Here is a 25591-nt window from a genome sequence, read left to right on the forward strand (position 1 = left end):
AAGTCTATAGTCAGTCTGGGTTGGTAGCCCGCTGAGCCCTGGCCCACCTCAGGGCTGTATGTCAGTCCGCTACTGTTCACGCTGCTGACTCACAACTTCACTCCAGATTCAGTTCTAACAGAATCGTCAAGTTTGCCTGATGATACAACAGTCGTTGGTCCTCATTGGTAACAATTACTAAGAGGAGGTTGGGAGGCTTGTAAAATGGTGCAAGAACTACAATCTGAGTCTCAAACCATGAAGATGATTGTGGACTTCAGGAGGACGAAGGTCGAATACTCTCCATTAAAAATCAATAGTCTTGTCATGAAGAGAGTGGAGAGCACAAAGTTCCTTGGTGTATCTTCAGCGAATGACCAATCCTGGACTTACACCATCTCCTCATTCATCAGGAAGGCACAGCAGTATCTACATTTCCTCAGGAGGTTGAGGAGGGCAAGGTTACTGGCCCCTGTTTTGACAACATTTCACAGGAGCACAATTGAGAGTCCCATCTAGCTAGATCATTGTGTGATACGGTAGCTGCGAAACATCAGACAGCAAGTCAGTACAGAGGATCATCAAAATGGCTGAGAAGATCACTGAGGTCTCCCTTTTCTTCTGGGGGTGTTGCTTAAATAGGGCTCAAAGAATTATTGACCATTTCTATCCATCACACTGTATCTTTGACCCACAACCACCAGGAAGGAGGTATAGGAACATCAAAATCAGGACTGCCAGGCTGGGAAATAGCTTCTTCTCTCAGGCTGTGAGATTGATGAACAGTATCCTGTAACCAAGTAAATCATTCCAAAATATGTATAAATATTTTTTTTAATTATATCTTGCTGTGTTTATGTGATTATTATGTGTGTGCACAGTGCTCCGGAGAAACACTGTTTCATCAGGTTGTATATAGTATGTAGACATATGATAATGGACTTGATAGCATGTCAGTCAGAAGGGGCAGCAAGGCCCGTGGGATAGAGTTCTGGGGAAGATTGTTGGAGACAGGTGCAGTTTTGACAGTGATCAGGGCAGCCACCATCAGTCTTCTTGTGCCGTGGGTGATGGTAACAAATTTGCAGCTGGATAACATAACAGGATGAAGGGTACTCTCATAATGTCTTATGCTCATCTCCATGACACCATCCATCACGATGTGGCTGTGCTCCACAGGAGATGGTCTTCTTCATTCCCACCTTTCTGCTTAGTTCTTGCCAAGCTTTATGGTGATGTGGAGCTGCTGATGGCGGGAACAGATGTGCAGCTTGTGAGGGGCCATGAGCAAGGGGCCAGATGTGCAGCCGGTGTGATAGTGCAGCCGGTGTGATAGGGCCAGGAACAGGGGCCAGATGTGAAATGTTAATCATGGAGGAGACTGAGGACCTGGAATGCGGCCGATGAGAGTAGAATTTTGAGTATGTGGTACTAACCAGAGTCCTCTGCACTCTGAGGAAGTTCTGGAAGCTTGTGAAGTAGTTTGGCAGGTTCCTGGTATTCCAGATCCAATGGAAAAACACGCTCATATGTGGGATTAGTTTGGAATATCTGAGTCTGGTTGCCAATGACAACGGCATCATCACTTTGTGACAGGCGCACGGTGACATCCTCCTCCAGGATTTTCCGCGGCGCCTTCAGAAACAAGCAGAATTTTAAGCATGAACCATAACCATCACAAAAAATAACTGAATTCATATGACAGCAACACATTCAACACTCTTCAAGAGGAATGGAACATAAGAGCAGGGATGTGATGTTATAAGGTACGGGTGGGACTTCACTTGGAGTACTGTGAACAATTTTGGGCTCCTCATTTAAGAAAGGATGTTCTGACATTGGAGAGGGTTCACCCAATGACATGACCTTCATGAGTGCCTGTGGCACGAATCACAAGGTTGATTCCAGGAAAGAAATGATTATGACGACCGTTTGACAGCTCTTGGCCTGTATTCCATATAACCATATAACCACTTACAGCACAGAACAGGCCAGTTCGGCCCAACTAGTCCATGCCATAGCAAATCCCCACCCTCCTAGTCCCACTGACCAGCACCCGGTCCATACCCCTCTAGTCCCCTCCTATCCATGTAACGATCCAGTCTTTCCTTAAATGTAATGAATGATCCCGCCTCGACCACGTGTGCCGGAAGCTCATTCCATATCCCCACCACCCTCTGCGTAAAGAAATTTCCCCTCATGTTCCCCTTATAATTTTCCCCCTTCAATCTTAAACCATGTCCTCTAGTTTGAATCTTCCCCTTTCTTAATTGAAAAAGCCTATCCACATTTACTCTGTCTGTCCCTTTTAAAATCTTAAACACCTCTATCAAGTTCCCTCTCAATCTTCTACACTCCAGAGAAAAAAGCCCCAGTCTGCACAACCTTTCCCTGTAACTCAGACCCTGAAATCCTGTCAACATTCTCGTGAACCTTCTCTGCACTCTCTCTATTTTGTTTATATCTTTCCTATAATTTGGTGACCAAAACTGTACACAGTACTCCAAATTTGGCCTCACCAATGCCTTGTACAATTTCATCATAACCTCCCTACTCTTGAATTCAATACTCCGATTTATGAAGGCCAACATTCCAAATGCCTTCTTTACCACACCATCTACCTGAGTATCAGCCTTGAGGGTACTATTTACCATAACTCCTAAATCCCTTTGTTGCTCTGCACTCCTCAATTGTCTACCATTCAATGTATATGACCTATTTAAAATTGCTTTTCCAAAATGTAGCACCTCACATTTATCTGTATTAAATTCCATCAGCCATTTCTCAGCCCACACCTCCAGCCTTCCTAAATCACCTTTTAATCTATGGTAATCTACCTCACTGTCCACAACACCACCAATCTTTGTGTCATCCGCAAACTTGCTTATCCAATTCTCCACCCCTACATCCAGATCGTTAATATATATAACAAATAATTATGGACCCAGGACCGAACCCTGAGGAACTCCACTAGTCACCGGTCTTCAATTGGACAAACAATTTTCTACCACTACTCTCTGACACCTTCCATCCAACCACTGCTGAATCCATTTCACTACCGCTTTATTTATACCTAATGCCTCCACCTTTTTTCCTAACCTCCTGTGGGGAACTTTGACAAAAGCTTTACTAAAGTCTAAATAGACAACATCCACAGCTTTCCCTTCATCAACCTTTTTTGTAACCCCCTCGAAGAACTCAATCAGGTTTGTCAAGCATGATCTACCCCTGACAAAACCATGCTGATTACTCCCTATCAATCCCTGTACCTCTAAAAATTTGTAAATAGCATCCCTCAGAACACTTTCCATCAACTTGCCCACCACAGACGTCAGACTTACAGGCCTATAATTCCCAGGTTTGCATTTGGACCCTTTCTTAAACAGAGGAACCACGTGCGCCACCCTCCAATCCTTTGGTACCACCCCCGTGGCCAGTGACATCCTAAATATCTCTGTTAATGGCCCCACTAACTGTCCACTAGCCTCCCTGAGTGTCCTAGGGAATATTTTGTCCGGTCCGGGAGATTTATCCACCTTTATCTTTTTTAACACAGCCATCACTACCTCCTCGGTTATCCTTATATGCTTCATGACCTCCCCACTATTTTTCTTTACTTCAACTGGTTCAACATTTTTTTCCCTAGTGAATACCGAGGCAAAGAAATCATTCAAAATTTCCCCCATTTCCTCAGACTTCTCACTCAGCCTACCCTCGCTATCTACAAGGGGTCCAATTTTATCTCTCACTAATCTTTTACTTTTAATGTACTTATAGAAACCCTTTGGATTTATTTTTACTCTGTCAGCCAAAGCCTCTTCATGCCTTTTTTTGGCCTTTCTAATTTCTTTCTTAAGATTCCTTCTACACTCCTTGTAGTCCTCCTTCAAATTTTCAGCTCCCTGCTCTTTATACCTCTTGTACACCTCCCTTTTTCTCCTAACCAAATTTCCAATATTCCTCGAAAACCAAGCCTCCCTATGACTTCCAGCCTTTCCTTTGATCCAGACTGGGACATAACTACTCTGTACCCTCAAAATTTCTTTTTTGAATATCCTCCATTTTTCATTAACATCCTTACCTGAAAATATCCTGTCCCATTCAATACTCCCCAAATCCCTTCTTATTCCTACGAAATTTGCTCTTTTCCAATCCAGAACCTCAACTTTAGGCCTCTCCTTGCTCTTCCTTAAAACTACCCTAAAACTAACAGAATTATGGTCACTAGACCCAATTGGTTCTCCAACATTAATGTCCGCTACCTGACCTAGCTCGTTCCCTAACAGGAGATCCAGTATTACACAATCCCGAGTCGGTTCTTCTACTAACTGATTTAGAAAACAATCCTGAACACATTTAACGAACTCCAGCCCATCCAGCCCTCTAACCATATGGGTATCCCAATCAATGTGTGGGAAGTTAAAATCTCCCATGATCACTACCCTATGATTTTCACACATATACGTTATCTCCCTACAAATTTGTTCCTCTAATTCCCTTGGCCCATTTGGTGGTCTGTAATACACCCCTATTAGCACCCTCTTGCCTCCTCCACCCCTCAATTCCACCCAAACAGCCTCACTGGTCGATCCCTCCATACCATTCTGCCACCTCACGGCAGTAATGTCCTCCCTAACAAGCAGAGCAACTCCTCCTCCTTTTTTACCCCCTGATCTATCACATCTAAAACAAATGTTGAAATTTAGGAGAATGAGGGGAGATATCATTGAAACATTTTGAAGGTTGAAAGGCATGGACAGAGAAGATGTCAAAATGTTGTTTCCCCTTCTAGGACAAGAAGGTACAACTTCAGGAATGAAGTGAATCTGCTTGGAACAGAGATGCGGAGGAATTTCTTCAGCCCAGAGGGTGGTAAATCTGTAGAATTTGCTGCCACCGACAGATGTGGAGACCATGTGATTGGGTGTATTTAAGGCAGAGATTGATAGGTTCTTAATTAGTCAGGGTCATCAATGATTATGGGGAGAAGGTTGGGCAGAGGGGCTGAGTGGGAAAATGGATCAGCAATGATTTAAATGTAGGGAAGACTGAATGGCCTACTTCTGCTCTAATGTCTTATGGTCAACAGAAAATGTCGCAAGGATCATAACAATCCACCCAGAAAAATAGTACAAGAAACTGATGAAATTAAAGGTTAGATCCCAAAGATTATTACATTTTGAAAGAGATGGGCTTAGAGATAGCAATGATCTAGTTGCTACCTTCCAAAATTCCCAAGATTCTAGATACGTTGTGGAAGGGTAGAAAATTTGGTAACACCCTTTAACCAGCAGAGAAAGAAATCTGTGATACATTGACCTATTAACTTCCAACCAATGGTTGGGAAGATGCTGTAATCTATAATGGAGAAAACCCCTTGAAAAGAATAACAAGATTGGGCAGAACCTGCATGAACTTGTGAAAGAAAAACATCGTTTGGCTTATCCACTGGAGTTCTTTGAGAATGTGACTTGTGATATAGATATAGGGAAATTAGTGGATATGATGTATTGAAATCTTTGATAGATTTTCAATAAGTTAAATTTAAGTTTAGACATACAGTACAGAAACAGGCCTTACTGACCCATGAGCCCAGAAGTCCAAACACCCAAATTAACCTACAACCCCTGTATGTTTTGAAGGGTGGGAGTAAAACAGAGCACCCAGAGGAAATCCACGCAGACATAGGGTGAACGTCCAAACTCATTACAGACAGCGCCAGATTTGAACCCGGGTCGCTGGCACTGTAAGCGTTGCACTGACCACTATGCTAAACTTGTTGCCCCAGTTCTGCACAGGAAATGGGTCAAATAGGTTATCGTCTGAATCTCAACACAGAACAAGGACCAAAATAGCCACCACTCTGCCAAAGTTCAAATAAAGGAGGAGTTTATACATGTCTGGAATTAAGGAACACACCAAAAAGGGCAAGAAAATGACATAGAAGCATGTCCTTGGTGAAGCATGGTACAGCTCTGAAAGGCCAGATGGCTAACTCCTGCTCTTTCTGCATGAGTTATCAACCAACTACAAACCACACACCATGATATCCCCTCAACAGATTAAATAGCCTGGGGCAGGCAGTGATTTAAAAAAATGCAGATGCTGGAGATCCGAAATAAAACCAGAAAATGCAGGAAACACTCAGCAGCATCCATGGAGACAGCAATTGATGTTTTATGTCTCTCCATTTTTGGATCTAACACTAACCTTAAGTTCCTTCATAAGGTGCAGTGAAGCCTTCTTTCACAACTAAGAGAGCTCAGTATGTTTAAACCTGAAGGCATCAACATTCAAAACTCCACCCTATCTGATTCCACTGTTCCTATCTCTTCTTTACCTACTCCTGTACTTCTCTAACTTTTCTCTACTCCCCCCCTTCTCAATGGTTTTGCTGTCTACCTGTGTCTCCACCTCTGACACCTTTTATCCTTCACTTTATCACTTGTGGACTCCTCTCCCAGCTTCTTTCCCCCTTTGTAAATGTAATTTTACTTATTCTAGCTTAGTCTCGATCAGGGGTCCCAAACTGAAACAATGACTGACCATTTCTACCCATGGATGCTGTCTGTCCAGCTGAGTTCCTCCCGCAATTCTTTGTTTGTTTAAGATTCCACCATCTGCAGCTTTTGTGTTTCTCTAATCTTCTTTTATAACTAGAAACAGAATACAAAGTTCTAATAAACTTTTAAAATGTACTGGTTTTTCTCACAACTGGAATATTAAATCCAGTTCTGGGCACACTTTGGGAAAGATGTGAAGGCTTTGGAGATAGTTCTAGATAATCCCAGGGATGAGGGGCTTCAATCACATGAATAGACTAGAGCTACTGAATTTGTTATCCTTACAGTGGAGGAGATCACAAGCAGATCTAATGAAACTGCTTAAAATCGTGGAGGGCAGAGAGAGGAACTGTTCCCAATGGCAGGAGGGTCAAGAACTGGGGAATGAAGAATACAGGTGACTGGCAACAGAACCAAACATCATCAGAGAAAAAATAACCAATGCAGTATGTGGTTAAGATCTGGAATAGTCGTCATCCCTGGGAGTAGTAGAGCCAGATTCAATTGGAGTGTTCAAAAGGGAAGATAGGCTGACAGCTTGAGCCACAGGAGACTCCAAAGGTTGGTATCTTTCTGTGATATTACAATCTGTGTGTAAAGCAGAGTATAATAACCCACCCTCATATTCTATAGGAACATTGCTTCAGCAGAGAACAGAACAGAAAAGTACCCCTTCTATTGATCTTAAGAGTGCAGATGGTTATGTTGCATTTAATATCAAAAGACCTTAAACAGTTCAAGGGTACAGAGCTCTCATGCATCTCCATGCTATTGGGTATTGAGGGTGCTCTATGGTACAGCTGAATAGAGATGGAGAGGGAGAGAGAATGTGCACCAGGTGCCATTGAGATGTATACAGCATTGGTAGAACAACATGAGAGTGTGTGAATGGGGGACAAAAGTGTGAGGAATGCCAATGCTTGTCAGGGAAAATATCACAGCTATGCTCAGTCAGGACAGATCAGAGGGCTTGACTACTAAGGTTATAGAGTTGGAGCTGAGGAACGAGGAAGGTGTGACCACACTCATGGGTTTGTATTATAGACCGCCCAATAGTCAATGAGAATTGGATACTGGATCTCCTATTAGGGAATAAGACACGATAGGTGACATAAAGATGTATAGGGGAACATTTTGGGTCCAGTGATCATAATACCATTAGTTTCAAGTTAATTATGGAGAAGGAAAGGTCTGGGCCTCAGGTTGTGATTCTAAATTTGAGGAAGGCCAATTTTGAGAAAATCAGAAAGGATCTAGAATGCATGGATTTGGATAAATTGTTTTCGGGCAACTATGTATGAGGTAAGTGGAGGACCTTCAAAGGTGAAATTTTGAGAGTATAGAGTTTGTATATTCCTGTCAGGATCAAAGGCAAGGTTATAGAAGGCATAATGAACCTTGGTTTTTGAGGGATATTGGGGAAAGGGTTCACAAGAAGAGAGATGTGTATAACAGGTATAGGCAACATGGAGCAAATGAGGTGCTTGAGAGTATACAAAATGCAAGAAAAACGTCAAGAAATAAATTTGTAAGGCTAAGACATGAGGTTGCTTTTGGCAGCTAATGTGAAGGAAAATCCTAAGGGTTTCTACAGGTATATTAAGAGCAAAAAGATAGTAAGGACACAAATGATCCCTTTGAATATCAGAGTGGCCGGCTTTGTATGGAGCCACAAGAGGTTTTAAATGTTTTTTTTCATCAGTATTTGGTTGGAAACAAGCACAGAGTCGTGGGAAGTAAGGAAAACAAGCAGTGAGGTCATGGAACCTGTACAGATTAAAGAGGAGGAAGTGCTTACAAATAAGGGTGGATAAATCACCAGGGTCTGACAAAATATTCCCTCGGACCTTGAAGGAGGCTAGTGTAGAAATTTCAGGGGCTTTGGCAGAAATATTTTAAATGTCCTTAGCCACGAGTATGGTGCCAGAGGATTGGATGGTAGTTCTTGTTGATCTGTTGTTTAAAAAAGGCTCCAAAGATAACCCTGGAAATTATAGGCCGGTGAGCCTGACGTCAGTAGTAGGTAAATTATTGGAAAGTGTTCTAAGAGATCGGAATTCTTTGCCACAGGAAGTAGTTGAGGCCAGTTCCCTGTCAATATTTAAGTGTAGGCCCGATTTGGCCCTTGTGGCCAAGGGGATTAGGGGGTATGGGGAGAAGGCAGGAACTAGGTACTGATCAGCCATGATCATAATGAATGGCAGTGTAGGCTTGAAGGGCCAAATGGCCTACTCCTACACCTATTTCCTATGTCTATGGATATACAATTATTTGGATAGCGGAAACTGATCAAGGATAGTCAATGTGGCTTTGTGCGTGGGAGGTCGTGGTACCTCAGGAGTTTTTTTTGAGGAGGTTAGCAAGAAAGATGATGAAGGAAAGGCTGTGAATGTTGTTTACATAGACTTTAGTAAGCCCTTTGACAAGGCCCTGCATAGAATGTTAGTCAGGAAGGTTGAGAAACTGGGTATTCTTGGTGAAGTAATGAAGTGGATTTGGCAATGGCTGGGCGAGAGAAACCAGAGAGTAGTGGTAGATGATTGCTTCTCAGACTGGAGGCCTGTGACTAGTGGTGTGCCTCAGGGATCAGTGATGGGACCATTGTTGTTTGTTATCCATATCAATGATCTGGATAATGATGTAAATTGCATCAGGAAGTTTGCAGATGACACTAAGATTGGAGGTGTTGTGGACAGCGAAGACGGTTTTCAAAGGTTGCAGAGGGATCTGGATCAGCTGGAAAAATGGGCTGAAAAATGACAGATGGAATTTAAAGTAGACAAGTATGAGGTGTTCCATTTTGGAAGGACAAACCAAGAAAGGACAAATCATAGTAAATGGTAGGGCACTGAGGAATGCGGTAGAACAGAGGGATCTGGGAATACAGAAACATAATTCACTGAAAGTGGCATCACAGGTGGATAGGGTTGTAAAAAGACCTTTTTGCATATTGGCCTTCATAAATCAAAGTATTGAGAAGTTATGTTAAAAGCTGTATAAGACTTTGGTGAGGCCAAATTTGGAGTATTGTGAGCAGTTTTGGTCACCCAACAACAGGAGAGATTTCAATAAGATAGAAAGAGTGCAGAGAAGATTTACTAGGATGTTTTCTAGATTTCAGGAACTGAGTTGCAGGGAAAGATTAAACAGGTTAGGACTTTATTCCCTGGAGTGTAGAAGAATGAGGGAGATAGAGGTATTTAAAATTATGAGGGGAGAGACAAAGTAAATGTAGATGGACTTTTTTCATTGAGAGTAGGTGAGATACAAACCAGAGGACATGGATTAAGAGTGAAAGGGGAAATGTTTAGGGGGAACATGAGGGAGAACTTCCTTACACAGAGAGTGGTGTGGGTATGGAATGAGCTGCCAGCTGAAGTGGTGAATGTTGACTCAATTTTAACATTTAAGTGGAATATGGACAGGTACATTGATGGGAAAGGAATGAGGGCTATGGACTGGGTGCAGGTCAGTGGGGCTAGGCAATAAAAGTAGTTCGGCACAGACTAGAAGGGCTGTTTCTGTGCTGTAATGTTCTATGGGTGAAGGGTCAATACAAAGAGGACAAATGAAAGAAAAAGCTAAATCAGAGCAGAACAAGATAAGAAAACATTCCCCAGAGGGGCTGGCATTTGGAAGGGGTTCAGGGTGGCAGGGGGAAGGGAGAGGCAGCAGTGGAAGCGGGTGGAAGATTAAAGGGAGGCAGGCATATGGTGAAAGTGGGGGAAAGGGAGGACTAAGGGGGAACGCACTTTCTCCAGGATCCTCTGCCAGTGTTGCCTCCACAGGATGATAATGATGATGAGGAGGAGGAGGAGGATGATGGTCACCAAACAACCAATCAGGATGGAGGTCTTGCTGTCTTCGGCTTTGTCCATTGGTCTGATGACAGTGGGCGGAGGAGAACTGTCTGCAGAGGGAAAGAAACACCAGAGTGAGCAATGCAGGGCACGGTACAGTGTGCCCACTCCAGTACTGTCTCCACTCCCTCCCCCCCACATCAATGCAAACGTACCTGCAAGCAGTATGCAGAATGAGCGGCAAGGAGGAAGAAAGCAAGGAGACTGCAGATCGTAACCGAAGGAGAAAGTGTAGAAAGAGCAGACAATATTCAAGAAGCAGCATGTGGGGGATCTGTCAGTGAGCAAGGTGTGAAGAAGCAGGTGCAAGAGGTGAGTGTTGCAAGCATCAAGATGTCTTTACCAAGGCCTACACTGGTCAGACCACCAAGAGTGCTTCCCACAGCAGGGCTTGGAGATCCTTTTATGGTCTGTGTTGGGAGAGAGCTGACTCTCAGCTCCAAGCCACATCCTATGTCCAACCTGGGAGTACTAGAACCTGTTGAAGTTTGAGAACAGTCTTTCTTCCAGGGAGGTTGAGAGAACTCCACTGAAGGATTTGCATCTCCCAAATCTGTAAGGGATTGAAAACAAAAATTAAATCGTCATCAAAAGTTTCCAATTAAATAAGCACGAGGAAAGAACAAAGGAAGTTTCTAAACTTCAGTAGAGCCCAGAGGAACAGTGAGGAAGCCAGGAGAGGGGAGATGCTGAGATCCACCATTCTTTATGACTCAAAGAAATCAATTCTTGAATTTTTGAATTCCAGTGAGCATTGGCCAATTTTCTTGTCTCCTTCTAGGAACAATCTGGTGAATAGTCATGATGTGCTCTGAATTACAGCACACACGATTCCTTCAGCCCAGCTTGTCCTTGTTGCCTAGCAACACTAATTCAATTTGCCTGCATTTTCCTGTACCTCTCACCCTTTCCTATCCAATTACCTGTCCAAATTCCTCTTAAAAGTTGCAATTGAGTCTGCCTCCACCACCTTCTCTGGCAGCTCGTTCCATTTTGCTACCACTCTGAAGGTGAAAGACTTTCCACTCAAGTTTCTCTCATCTCACCTTAACCTGTGCCCTACTGGTTCTGGATTCCTCCACACAACACAAAAGTCTATGAATATCAACCCCAGCGGTTCTCAAGCTTTTCCTTTCCACTCACATACCACTTAAAGCATTCCCTATGCCATAGATGCTATGTGATTAGTAAGGGATTGCTTAAGATAGTATGTGGATGGAAATAAAGAGATTGAAAACCACTGTTTTAATTGTACCTCATTGTCTCGTTATGTGCACAGTTTCATAACTTCAAAGGAAATGGGCCAATGACAACTTTTCTCAAGCAAAATATTTCAGTAAAAATTGGATCTAGAGCAGTGATTCTCAACCTTCCCTTCCCACTCACTAATCACAGAGCAATGATGGCATAGGGATTACTTAAAGTGGTATGTGAGTGGAAGGAAAAAGGTTGAGAACCATTGATCTACCCTATTAATAACCGCACTGATTTTAATAACCTCACTCCTCATCCTCCTGTATTCCAGTGGGAGTACACCCATACTATCCAATCATTCCCGCTCTCTGCAGGCCTCCACGTCAGGAAACATCCTTCTGATAGAGAATGGGAATGTATCAGCTCATGATTAAATGGTGGGGCAGACTCAATGGACTGAATAGCCTATTTCTGCCCTTATGTATTATGGCCTAAAGGTTTACATAGATACGGACCTTACATAGGCAAATGGGATTGGCGTAGTGAGGCTTGCACGTGGAAGTCTTCTGTACTTGCACTTCCTGAGGTCCCCACCATTTATTGAACATGTCCTGTTAGCAGTCCATGTCCCAAAATTCATCACCTGACAAATGTGGGAATCTGCCCTATCCTGTCCTCCAACTCCCCCCCCCCCCCCCTCCACCACCCCACTATACACAACCAGTGCCCCCCCTTGGATCAAAGAGGCAGTAGATATTTAAAAAAAAAACCGTAGATGACAGAAATCTGAAATAAAGTCGAAAATATTGGATAAAACTTAGCATGTTGGGTAACATCTATGGGAAAATAGCTAATATTTAAGGTTAGCAGCAAAATACTATCAATACCTAACTGGGGCAAACATAAACTAAAGGAGGTCAACTTCTTACCTACTTGATCATTTCACCCTTTCAGAGAAATTCCTTTCTTCCACATTTCCCTCCCCCTGTATGTTGCGATCTAGAATAACTTATTTACTTCCTTCCTCAGTTCTGATATATGATCCTCAACCCGAAACATTATTTGCTTCTCCTCCCACAGATGCTGTCTGACCTGCTGTGCTTTTCCCATAAATGGCAGTGGCCAGCCAATGTCATCAGACCATGACTGGCTAGAGATCAGCAGGCCATGGTTGGCAGATCATCAGGTCTTGACTGGCTGTACATCATTGGGTCACCATTGGTGGGACATCTTTCCCCAGTCATGACAAGATGGGAGAAAGCATGGCAAACATGAAGCAGTGAGGTACTGAGGTCACATGATCAGCAGTGGTGGAGCAGGCATGATGGGCAGAATGGCCTTCTCCTGGTCCTTTGAAGATCAACTGGATCCCTATTCCCACCCTCACATCATCTTTACGGAACTGATTTGCTCTGGGTACATTCACCTGCAATCGATGATTGGAAGGAAATCTCGCTGAACATCATCCAACGGCTGGCGAAATGGAAGCGACAACGAATCACCTTGGCCAGATGTTGTCCCAGAGGCACAATGACGAAGCGGGCACTGGGGTTCTTGTCATCCATCACTGTAGTCACACCCACGGAGTCAAGCTCCCAGTTGGCATCCAGTTGCTGCTTGAAGGAACACTCCACCTGGTGGAAAATCTTCACCGACTTCGTATACAGGTTGTTGCAGTGTACCTGGAGAAGGGGAAAGTGCTTGTGAGAGTGAGGGGGCAGGGAGGAAAGTGCAGGCGAGGCCCAAGTGAAAGGATGAGGGGGAAGGGCAGGGAATTAGGACCCAGCACAGTTGCAGGGAGGGCTCATGTGAATCAGTGGAAAAAAGAGGAGGGGAGAGGGTGACAGGGAAAGGAAGGGAGAGTGGGAGAGGAAGATGGGAAGTAAAAAGGATAATAGGGGATAAGGCAGACATACTGGGAAACAACAGGGGAATGGGAATTGAAGGATGGGAGTGGAGAGGGAAAGGGCAACAGAAGGGAAGGAAGGAAGGGGAAACAGGAGGAGAGAATCACCAGCGTCAAGAGGCAGGAAGAGTTCATAAGAAAAGCAAAGCACAAGGGAGGATGAGAGGCTAAGGGGTGCTGGGAAAGGGGGAGAAGGACTAGTCAGCAGGGAGGGGCTGAGAGATACAAAGGAGATCAGAGTTGGGAGAAGAGGGAAGGGGTATGGAATTGCATGGGATACGAGGTGAGGGGAAGAGGGGCAGGGGTGAGTGGCATGAGTGGCAGGGTGCACAGTAGGGAGAAGGTCATGAGAAGCAGGAGAGGAGTCAATGCGAGGAGGGAAAGAAGGGTGAGGAGCAGAAGGGTTGGGAGAAGGGACAAGGCACAGGGGGAGGGGACATGAAGGGAGTGAAGCAGTGTGAGGAGAGGTGAAGGCTGCTGCACAGGGGTGGAGAGGGTGGCATCAGCACGTCCAATGGATATGATGCCCATTTACAAATTTCACATGATCATTCATGAGCAACAATCCCGAGTCTACAATGGTCATCTGGGACAACTCAAGTGCAAACAGCCTTACATTTATATAGCAAATCTTTGGAACTGAGGGGCAGTGGAGGATCAGTGATTGGGTTCATTTATAAAAGAGGTGGATGGATTTCTCGACGTGAAGGGAATCGAGGGATAAATGATGCAGGAGTATAAAATAGTGAGGAACAGTATATGCTGAAATCTTGAGTGAATGACAAGAAGCCAGAGGGAAATGGTCAGTCAACGCTTCGGGTCAGGAACCAGCTATTTTTCGAGACCAGCTATAAGGAGATTGCGATCTTGATGAAGGGGAAAGCATGGTTAAAGAGTTGGATGGCCTAATCCTGCTCCTTTTTCTTGTGTTCAACCTGATGTAAGAGTTCAGTGCAGGACTGCCATTCATGCACTGGATTTAACTCAATGAAGTGAGACACAAAAAACAGAACCAGGAACAGGACAGCTCAGGTCCAAATCTAGATGAAGGATCTCGACCCGAAATGTTGCAATTTCTCATCTTTCCACGGATGCTGCAGGACCCACTGAGTTCCTCCAGTAAAGGGTCATTTTGCTCCAGATCGCAATATCTGTAACCCAGTGGTTCTCAACCTTTTTCTTTTCACTCACATACCATTTTAAATAATCCCTATGCCATCGGTGCTCTGTGATTAGTAAGGGATTGCTTAAGGTGGTATGTGAGTGGAAAGGGAAGGTTAAGAATCACTGCTCTAGACCCAATCGTTACTGAAATATTTTGCTTGAGAAAAATGGTCATTGGCTCATTTCCTTTGGAGTTATGAAACCGTGCACACAAGTCAATTAGGGACTATTAAAGCAATGGTTTTCAAACTTTTTCTTTCCACCTTAAGCAATCCCTTACTAATCACAGAGCACTGATGGCATAGGGAATACTTAAAGTGAGAGGAAAGGAAAAGGTTGAGAACAACTGCTGTAACCTCTTGAAGTTGACTTTTTCCTCTCTCCCTCTATAAAATAATGTGGATATACAATGCCTTCTAAATTTGGGGGAAAGACATTTTTTTCCTTTATTTGTCCCTGTGCTTCACAGTTTTAAATTTGTAATCAAACAATTCACATGTAATTAAAGTGCTCATTCCAGATTTTATTCAAGGTTATTTGTATACATTTTGGTTTGACCATGTACAAATTACAGCACTTTTTATACATAGTCCCCCATTTCAGGGCACCATAATATTTGGGACATTTGGATTAATGGGAGTTTATGACTATTCAGGTGTTTAACTGCTTCATTGGAGCAGGTATAAGAGAATTAGGCTTGCTTCTAAGCTTTTCATCACTTTTGGAGTCAGATGTTGCCATTTTTTAAAATGAGGATAAGAATTGTACCAATGAAAGTCAAAAAGCCATTATGAGGCTGAAAAACAAGTATAATGGGGCGGCTCGCAATTGCAGAGATCGGGCCGGCACATCACGCGGCAGCAGATATGGACAGAGATCGCTAAAGCGACTCCCAGGACAACAAACCGGTGGGGGTAGAAGCTGGGGCAGCATCAGACCAACAACCCAAAAATGCCATTGGATGCATTGATGTTCCCGCCCGCTACTGTTATTCATATGGCTGACTCAATCAGCAAAAAACGGCAGGAATTTGAACAGTATTAAAACAGCCTTTCCAGCCCTAATAAAGGAATGAGCTTAACCTGCCACACAGCATGTGTGTTTCTTTGTAGCAGTCGAACAATAAAACAGTTAAGAGACATTGCTCAAACCTTAGGATTATAAAATCAATCGTTTTATAATTAAGAAGAAAGAGAGTACTGGTCAGCTTAGTAGTCTCAAAGGGACTAGTAGGCCAAGGAAGACCTCCATTGCTGATGACAGACAGAAGAATTCTCATAATGAAGAAAAATCCCCAAACACCTGTCTGACAGATCAGAAACACTCTTCAGGGGGGTAGGTGTGGATGTGTCAACGTCTGCTGTCCATAGAAGATCATGAACAGAAATACAGAGGCTACACTGCAAGGTGCATACCACTAGTTAGCCACAGAAAGAGGATGACCAGATTACAGTTTGCCAAGAAGTATTTAAGAGAACTTGCAGAATTCTGGAAAAGGTCTTGTTGACAGATGAGACCAAGATTCAGGTTAGGGTTAGAATGATGGCAAGAGCAAAGTGTGGAGGCATAAAGAAACTGCCCAAGATCCAAAGCATACTATCACATCTGTCATGTATGATTGCTAAAGGTACTCTTATCTTCATTGACAATGTAACTGGTGATGGCAGCAGCAAAATGAATAATGAGATGTATAGAAACATCTTTATCTGCTCATTTTTGAGCAAGTGTCTCCAAACTCATTGGATGGCACTTCATCTTTGAGCAAGACAATGATCCAAAGCATACTGCTAAAGCAATAAAGGAGTTTTTCCAAAGGTACAAACTGGAAAATTATTGAATGGTCAAGTAAGTCACCTGATCTAAATCCAATTGAGCAGCCCTTCCACATGCTGAAGACAAAAGCCACCAAAATGAGCAGGAGTTGAAGGTGGGTGCAGTAGAGGCCTAGCAGAGCATCAGCACCTGGTGATATTTATAAATCACAGACTTCAAGCAGTCATTGCATGGAAGGGAAATGCAACAAAGTACTAAACATGACAAATATACATACCACTGTTATGTCCTAAATATTACAATGCCCTGAAATGGGTGAAGTATGTGTAAAACATGCTGTAATTTCTACATGGTCAAACCAAAATATATACAAATAACCTTGGATAAAATCTGGAATGTGCAGTTTAATCACAAATGAATTATTTGATTACAAATTTAAAACTGCAAAGCACAGGGCAAATAAAGGAAAAAAGTATCTTGTCTCAAACATTATGGAGGGATCAGTATTTGACACCTACAAGGTGTGCAAATTATACAAGAGGCTATGAAATTTTGGAAAACAATGATCAGTGCTTCCTTCACATCCAAAGGCACCATCATTTTTGTCACCACCAAGTTTCGGATGCAGGATCACATCCTGCCTTTTAGTGCCATTCATTTCTTTTATATGTACTTCCGTTTATTTCCTACTGCCGATCCCTTTCAGCATCTCATTTACTTCAGATCTGTAGTTCTTCATGATTCCAGCAGGACTTTAATGTCTTTTTCACAAAGCTAGAAAAAATACTTATTTAATTTCTCTGCCATTCCTTATTCCTCCACTAAATCACTGCCATCTCATTTTGTGAGGAAAGCACACGAGCTCACATTTCCCTCTTCTGTATCCATTATCTGGTGCCTCCTTTGTCCCAAACTTCATGTTTACTGCTTTTTTATGACATTATGTCTTTTCCTTTAATCTAATTTTTTTTAATATTGTGTTAGCCATTATTCTGAGTCATGTCTAATGTATTCTCTTGTTTAATTTATTCAGATTTCAGACTCTTAGATTGAACTAAATCACTCTAAATCTTTGCATGAATCTCTATTATGCTCTGATCATCTTCTCCAAAAGACTTCTGAAATGACCTGATCATTATCTAACCATCTCTTATGACACAACACTGGGTTGCAAAATGGCTGGTCCCCAAACCTACTGATTCAGCAAACCATTACTTGTCCACTTCTTGAACACAAACTCACTGTTAACTTGATTTTGCCCAGTCTATCCGAATGAAGTAACTATCAGTGTGCCCTTCTTTTACAACCATCTAATTCATGTTGTACTTTGCTGTTCCTCAGTTACCTGGCTCTATACATAACTCTCCCTAATGATTTTTGTCCCTTGCTGCTTCTGAACTACATTCAAATTAATTTTACTTCCTGATTTTCTGAGGTAAGACCCTCATCTCCATTATGTTTCCTCTTTAATTTTCTATATTACCAACATATTCTAAAATATCCTGGAATATTTAATCTCCAACAGGCTTTGAGATTGATGGACAAAAACATTGATTAGGTATCTTTGCCATAAAGAACCTGCTGAGTGTCTCCAGTGTTTTTGCGTATTAAATTTTTATAATCTTGTGTCTCTAACAATTGAAACATATTTATTTATGTATTTTTATGTGCTGTGTATTATGTGTGTATATGTGCACAACCTGGTCTGGAGAAAAACCGCTGGGTCTGGTTAGATATGTTCTTTTATTCATTTACATGTTTACGCTGTATAGATCTTATTTTTGCACGACCAATTAGTGGTAATTCTGCCACGCCTGCAGGAAAAGGAATCTTAGGGTTGTATGTGATGTCATGTATGTACTCTGACAATAAATCTGATATGTACAGTCAAATTAATAAAAACTGGAACTTGGTCACTTTCAATTTGTGTAATCCATCCAATTGTCCCCATTGATTTCTGAGTGTACTATTAATTCAGGTGCTCTGCAGAGGCTGAGGTGACAGAGATGTCACTGTAACAGGTTTGCCATCTGATGGACAGGAAGTGGTGTGGAAGTCAGAGCACTCAGAATGAAGCAGCGCTGGGAGAAAATGTAGTAACAGATTCCCAGACACAGCTGAAGATGATGAGACTGCTCCACCATCCTGAGAGGGTGCTGTTGACTGTAATTGGCACTGTGATCATAAGACTATGAAAAAGATAATTCTGATAACTTGTAATTAATATTGTAGTAACAAGACTAACTAATTGGTTGTCCTGCAATTATTATTGGTTATTTATGCCTTCAATTTAAATCACGATTGGCAACTTTGCAATGCTAAACAATCTTGATAACAAATGGAGAAAAACATACAAAAAGGTAACTATTGGTGTGGAATTCTTCAGAGAAGTTCAGTGACAGGGCTGTGGGAGATACCCAGGGCACAGGGCTGTAGGATTCCAGGTGGACTTGGCTGTAGGAGATACTGTAATGGTCACATACTTACCTTCATTGGGAGCAGTATCGATTGCCACTGATTACATAAGTGATGCAACGCACAGGAGTAATAGCGCGCATGCGCGGACGTGTTAAGCATCAGTATACGGGTGATGGATCTCAGATGCAGGAGAGTGTCAGGAATGACCTGTGTGGCAGTGAGCCAATGAGAAGGTCAGAGGAGTTTAACCGGGTGGTGTTTGGGGAGTTGAAGAATGCAATGTTGTGTCTAGTGAATAGAAAAATAAAGTCGACTTCATGGTGTGTGCTGAAAGAAACGAGTGAGTGTATTCTTTATTTGTCTGTAAGCTGAGGTGAATCAGTGCTGTTAGAATACCCAGTGCACAGGGGTGCAGGATAACCAGGGCACAGGGTGATGGAGGTTTTCTACGGTGCATCTTTGAGACCCTATAGTTGTGTGAGAAACAAAAGAAGATCATTGGTAGTTCTGAGAAAGAGACAACAGAACTGAAAGAAGAGAAGGCTCTGACAATGCTTTGCCTATAAACAGTTGTCATGTGTGTGTAGGTATTAAAAAGAGAAAGTCTGCAGATGCTTGAATTGAGTTCTATACGCAAAAATGCAGCAGGCATGCAGCATCCACAGGAAGTAAAGGGTAGCCAACATGTGGGGCTTGGGTCTGTCATCAAGTATGTGTGTGGGAGCCAAGGTTTCAGATGGAGGATGTCCTGAGAGGAATGGGTGACAGGTCCGGAAGGGAATGACATACTTGGTTGTGCAGATTTCGTGCTGGGAACTCTGTGAGCTGACCTTCATGGCTGAAAAGTTCCTACGCTGGTCGAACTCAAACTCCAGCTCCACGTATTGGTTATGGAATTTGTCCTTGCTCCAACCCACGTAGTCATAGCCTGGCCACACTCGATACTCGTGGCTCTGAGTGAAGTCATCCAGCCCCAGCACCCCATCCGTCAACTGACCCAGGCCACCGTGGCTGTGCCTAAGCAAAAGACACCATTGGTCAGCTTCCTCCCTCAGCCAATTCCAGGTGAAAGCAAATCACCTCCCCATCCATCCACCACAGAAACAAGTATTGTTTAGGATACAGGAGCAACTGATCTCTGACGCCTCCGTTCCTATGACATCAGCAAACCACAATGGGCCGGGTGCAAGGCAGCCATGGCCTGGGTACAATGATAATTAAATCACTGCAGTGAGCTGGGGCTCAGGAATGGAGGTAGGATACAGACTTGGAGCATCCACTAACACCAGTGGAGAGCCCATTGATGGGGCTGAAATTAATAGCCCTTCCCAGCTCTACAATGTACAACACAGCACCTTCAGGGAAACAAATTTCTTTTGATTTCAGCTCATTCTGGATTATACCTCCTGGAAGATCTCAATATCCCACCATAACCCTGCTTATCCATCATCCTTGTCTCCCCGACCCCACCATCGCTTCTGACACTGAATACATTTTGTTCTCTGTATTTCATTCGCTCTCCTGATCCTCAACAATCTGCCCCACTGCCTTCATTATTCTACCTATTTCTCATCTTGCTCACAATTTGGCTCTTCCACACCAAAGGAGAGATACTCTGACATGCTTTGGAGAATTCAGGACAGATTCCTGTATGACTTCCAGCCACGTGATTCAGCAGCAGAGACTCTGAAGGTGTCCCCATGCCAATCAGACTGCTGTTACTATGTTTGCCCTGCTTTGAATCCATCAGTATGTCACTACTGGGATTCCCCCACCTCACCCTGAGAAAGTAGAGAATACCCACCAGCTAAGTCTAGGTCTCCAACTACTGCCCTATCCCCAAACACTTGGCATATCAGCATCAGTGGTGTGGGCAGGACACATGATAATTTAAGTTTGTTATCTGATTGTACAAGTACAACCTGATGAAACAGTATTCTCTGGTCCTCAGTGCAAAAAACATGCAAACATACAAACAGATGTAACATACACAGAGACAAATGATTCATATGCAGTATGTACATACATATCTAAACATAAATAATTATTGTTAAATAAATAGTGGAATCATGGAGCAAATAGAGAACTTGAATTGGAGGGGCAACAATCACTCTGGTCTGAGCAAGGCCACACTAAATCCTCTGGTGTTCAAACAAGGTAACCACAAGGAATAGCCTAGAGCAGAGAGGACCTTCCACTTGGAAAGCCTGGGAGATGACCCTACAGGGGAGGTGACCATGGCAGTGGACCAGTGAGGGACTTAGAGGCCAAAAAACTCACACCAGGTTCTGACTGCTGGAGACTGGCTCCAAGGAACCAGGTACTGGGATCGGGATTCATAACGGTGCTGAAGAGGTTCTGAACTAGATCATCAAGTTCACCATGGGTGTTTTTGAAGGGAATCTCTGTTGCTTCTCTTTCTCATTGTTGGGGGCTGCTGGGCTATGCTCGTAGCTCCTCTACGTGTACATTTACAGCAAACAAAAGTTAACAAATCTTGTTTATTATGGAGGTGACAATGAAGACATTTTGAAAAACCTCTGCAGAAATACCAGCAGAAGCCCATGGGAAAGGCAGCAAGAAATAACAGGCAAGTATATAGAGCACTGTTACATTGTAAGCTCACCCGGAGTCCTGGAAACCATCATATGTCGAGTCATTGAGGTAGACGATTGCTAATCCTGGTTTTCCAATGGTTTGTCCCACAGGACCACAATATGAATACAGACCATCTAGACACAAATATCAATGATCATTAGTTCCATGGAAACACCTTATGTCACTCCTGGGCCTATGCTACCATAAAAGTTGGACATACAGCAGGCCCACGTGCCCATGCCCTCCAAATATCCCAATTAATCTACAAAGCTGTATGTTTTGAAGGGTGGGAGAAAACCCCTCTGCAAATGGATCCTTGACTTTCTCATTGGAAGAAAAGTCAGTATGAATCAGAAACAATGACTCCTCCTCAATGACAATCAACACAGCACCTCAAGGATGCGTGCTTAGCCCACTACTATACTGGCTCTACACTCATGACTATGTAGCCAGACATAATTCAAATTCCATCTACTAATTTGTCGATGACATCAGCAGAATCGCAGGTGGTAATGAAAAAGCGTACAGGAGTGAGAGAGATCAGCTAGTTGAGTGGTGTCACAACACTCCTGCTCTCAACGTTAGCAAAACTAAGGAACTGATTGCGGATTTCAGAAAGGGGAAATCAGGATAACACAAACCAATCCTTATCCAGATATCAGCAGTAGAAAGGATTATGCAAACATCTCTGAAGATCTGTCATGGGGCCTCCATATCAATAACATAACATAACAATTACAGCACGGAAACAGGCCATTAGGCCCTTCTAGTCCGCACCAAACCAAACACCCCTTTCTAGTCCCACCTCCCTGCACAATGCCCATAACCCTCCATCTTCTTCTCATCCATATACCTGTCCAACCTTTTCTTAAATAATACAATTGACTCCGCCGCCACTATTTCTCCCGGAAGATCATTCCACACGGCTACCACTCTCTGAGTAAAGAAGTTCCCCCTCATGTTACCTCTAAACCTCTGCCCCTTAATTCTTAACTCATGTCCTCTTGTTTTAATCTTTCCTCCTCTTAACGGAAATAGTCTATCCACATCCACTCTGTCTATCCCTTTCATAATCTTAAATACTTCTATCAAATCCCCTCTCAACCTTCTACGCTCCAAAGAATAAAGACCTAATCTGTCCAATCTCTCCCTATACTCTAGATGCTTAAACCCAGGTAACATTCTGGTAAACCTTCTCTGCACTCTCTCCACTCTGTTTATATCCTTCCTATAATTAGGCGACCAGAACTCCAAATTAGGCCGCACCAACGTCTCATACAATCTCAACATCACCTCCCAACTCCTATATTCCATGCAATGATTGATAAAGGCCAGCATACTAAAAGCCTTCTTCACCACCCTATTCACGTGAGTTTCTACCTTCAGGGAACGATGTACCGTTACTCCTAAATCTTTCTGCTCTTCTGTATTCCTCAATGCTCTCCCATTTACCACGTATGTCCTATTCTGATTCTTCTTACCAAAATGAAGCACCTCACACTTATCACCATTAAATTCCATCTGCCATTTTTCAGTCCACTTTTCTAAGCAGCCCAAATCCCTCTGCAATCCTTGAAAACCTTCTTCATTATCCACTATTCCACCTATCTTAGTATCGTCTGCATATTTACTAATCCAATTCACCACCCCATCATCTAGATCATTAATGTATATAACGAACAACAATGGGCCCAATACAGATCCTTGAGGCACACCACTGGTCACCGGCCTCCAACCTGACAGACAATTATCCACTACCACTCTCTGGGCTCTCCCTTTCAGCCAATGTTCAATCCATTTGACTATCTCAAAATTTATACCTAAAGACTGCACCTTCCTAACTAACCTTCCATGTGGTACCTTATCGAAGGCCTTACTGAAGTCCATATAGACAACATCCACTGCGCTACCCTCATCCACATTCCTAGTCACCTCTTCAAAAAATTCAATCAGATTGGTCAAACATGACCTTCCTCCCACAAATCCATGTTGAGTGCTCCTGATCAGACCCTGTCTATCCAGATGTTTATAAGTACTATCTCTAAGAATTTTCTCCATTAATTTACCTACCATAGACGTCAAACTTACAGGCCGATAGTTGCCAGGCTTCCTCCTTGAACCCTTTTTAAATAACGGAACCACATGCGCAATGCGCCAATCCTCCGGCACTATCCCCATATCTAATGACATTTGGAAAATTACCGCCAGAGCCTCTGCTATTTCCTCCTTCACTTCTCTCAATGTCCTTGGGAAGATCCCGTCTGGTCCCGGAGACTTATCCACCTTTATATTCTTCAAAAGCCTTAAAACTACACCTTTTGTAATCTCTATATTCCCCATATTTACCCAATTTGCTTTTTTTTGCAAAGAAATTGCAAAGAAGTATTGTCAGCAGTTATACTTCGGAAGGAGTTTGAGGAGATGTGATATGTCACAAAAGAATTGCAGATTTCTACTGGTGTACTGTGGAGAGCATTCTGACTGGTTGCATCACTGTTTGGTATGGAGGTGCCCATGCACGGGACAGGAAAAAAACTACAGGGTGTTGTGAACTCTGCCAGTGTTATTATGGGCATGTCTTCATTCCATTAAGGACATCTACAAGAGGTGGTGTCTTAAGAAAGCAGCCTCTATCATCAAGGACCCTCACTACCCAGGCCATGCCAAGGAGGCACAGGAGCCTGAAGATGAAAGCCCGCAGTACGAAAACAGCTTCTTACCCTCTGCCATCAGATTTCTGAATGGGAAATGAACCACCGATGCTACCTCACTTTATCTTTTTTTTGCACTAATTTATTTATTGTATTTTTTATTTAAATGTAATTTATAGCAATTTTTGCCCCTGTTATGCAGCCGCAAAACAACAAATTTCATGACATGTTCATGACAATAAATTCTGATTCTGAAACCAGAGTGCCCAGACGAAACACACGCAGGTCACGGTGGGAATGTCTAAACTCCTTACAGATAGCGCGAGATTTGAACCCGGATCGCTGGTGCTATAATAGCGTTGTGCCAACTTCTAAGCAGATCATGCTACCCAATAATAAGGATGTGATTAGGTTGGAGATATGGCAGAAGTGACATATGGACTGGAGTTACAAGGGGTGATTGGATAGGTTATCACATGAGCATTTGACAGCTCTTGGCCTGTACTCATTGGAAATTAGGAGAATGAGAGGGAATCTCATTGAAACATATCGAATGTTGAAAGACATGGACAGAGCAACTGTAGAAAGGTTGTTTCCCATGGTGGGACAGCCAGGATAAGAGGGCTCAACTTCAGGGTTGAAGGGCGTCCGCTTAGAACAGAGATGTGGAGGAGATTTCTTTAGCCTGAGGGTGGTAAATCTGTGGAATTTTTGCCACAGGCAGTTGTGGAAGCCAGGTCATTGGGTGGATTTAAGGTAGAGATTGATTGGTTCTTGTTTAGCCAGGGCATCAAAAGTTATGTAGAGAAGGCTGGGGAGTAGGGCTGAATGGGAAAATGTATCAGCTCATGATTAAATGGTGGGCAGACTCAATGGACTGAATAGCCTATTTCTGCCCTTATGTATTATGGCCTAAAGGTTTACATAGATACGGACCTTACATAGGGAAATGGGATTGGCGTAGTGAGGCTTGCACGTGGAAGGAAATGGTTTGCACTCCGTAACTCTGAATAAACACTCTTGCTCCTTTAGAACACATTATTGGAAAAACTGTTCTGCTCTGCCCACATTTTTCATTCATTCATGAGTTGAGGGCAATGCCAGCATTTATGGCCCATTTTCAATATCTTTTAACATTGTTCAAGAAGCTACCTGCATGAACTGCAGCAGTCCTTCCAATGAAGGAGCTCCAATGGTGCTGCTGGGAAGGAAGTTCCAGGGTTTAGATCCTGAGACGATGAAGAAGCAGCAGTGAGGATGCTGGGTGACATTGAGGGGATCCTTCAGGTTGTGGTGTTCCCATCCACCACTTGCTTTTTCCTTCTTGCTGGCAGAGTGTGAAGGTTTGAGAAAGCTGTTTGAGAGCCCGTGTGAGTAAATACAGTGTGTTTTGTAAAGGAAAGGCAAAATATAGACACTGTGAACCTGTGGGGAAGGGATGAATGTTTCCAGTGGTTGTCTAGATGCTGGTTTAGTGGGCTGTAT

General features: G+C 43.1%; 1 protein-coding gene across 5 annotated transcripts in view; it reads right to left on the reverse strand.

The window, feature by feature from the left end:
* Positions 1-25591, reverse strand: part of LOC138762103 (discoidin domain-containing receptor 2-like) — a 132150-nt gene that overhangs the window by 19831 nt on the left and 86728 nt on the right. For all 5 annotated transcript variants that reach the window (XM_069935432.1, XM_069935448.1, XM_069935421.1 and 2 more), the window contains exons 6-11: positions 21484-21589; positions 19688-19874; positions 13023-13278; positions 10746-10955; positions 10295-10452; positions 1416-1614 (exon numbers count right to left, since the gene is read on the reverse strand). In XM_069935432.1, the coding sequence (XP_069791533.1) occupies positions 1416-1614; positions 10295-10452; positions 10746-10955; positions 13023-13278; positions 19688-19874; positions 21484-21589 (1116 nt within the window). The remainder of the gene's footprint in view (positions 1-1415; positions 1615-10294; positions 10453-10745; positions 10956-13022; positions 13279-19687; positions 19875-21483; positions 21590-25591) is intronic.

Source organism: Narcine bancroftii, chromosome 1 (genome assembly GCF_036971445.1).
Source record: "Narcine bancroftii isolate sNarBan1 chromosome 1, sNarBan1.hap1, whole genome shotgun sequence".
In the NCBI taxonomy this organism is placed as follows: domain Eukaryota; kingdom Metazoa; phylum Chordata; class Chondrichthyes; order Torpediniformes; family Narcinidae; genus Narcine; species Narcine bancroftii.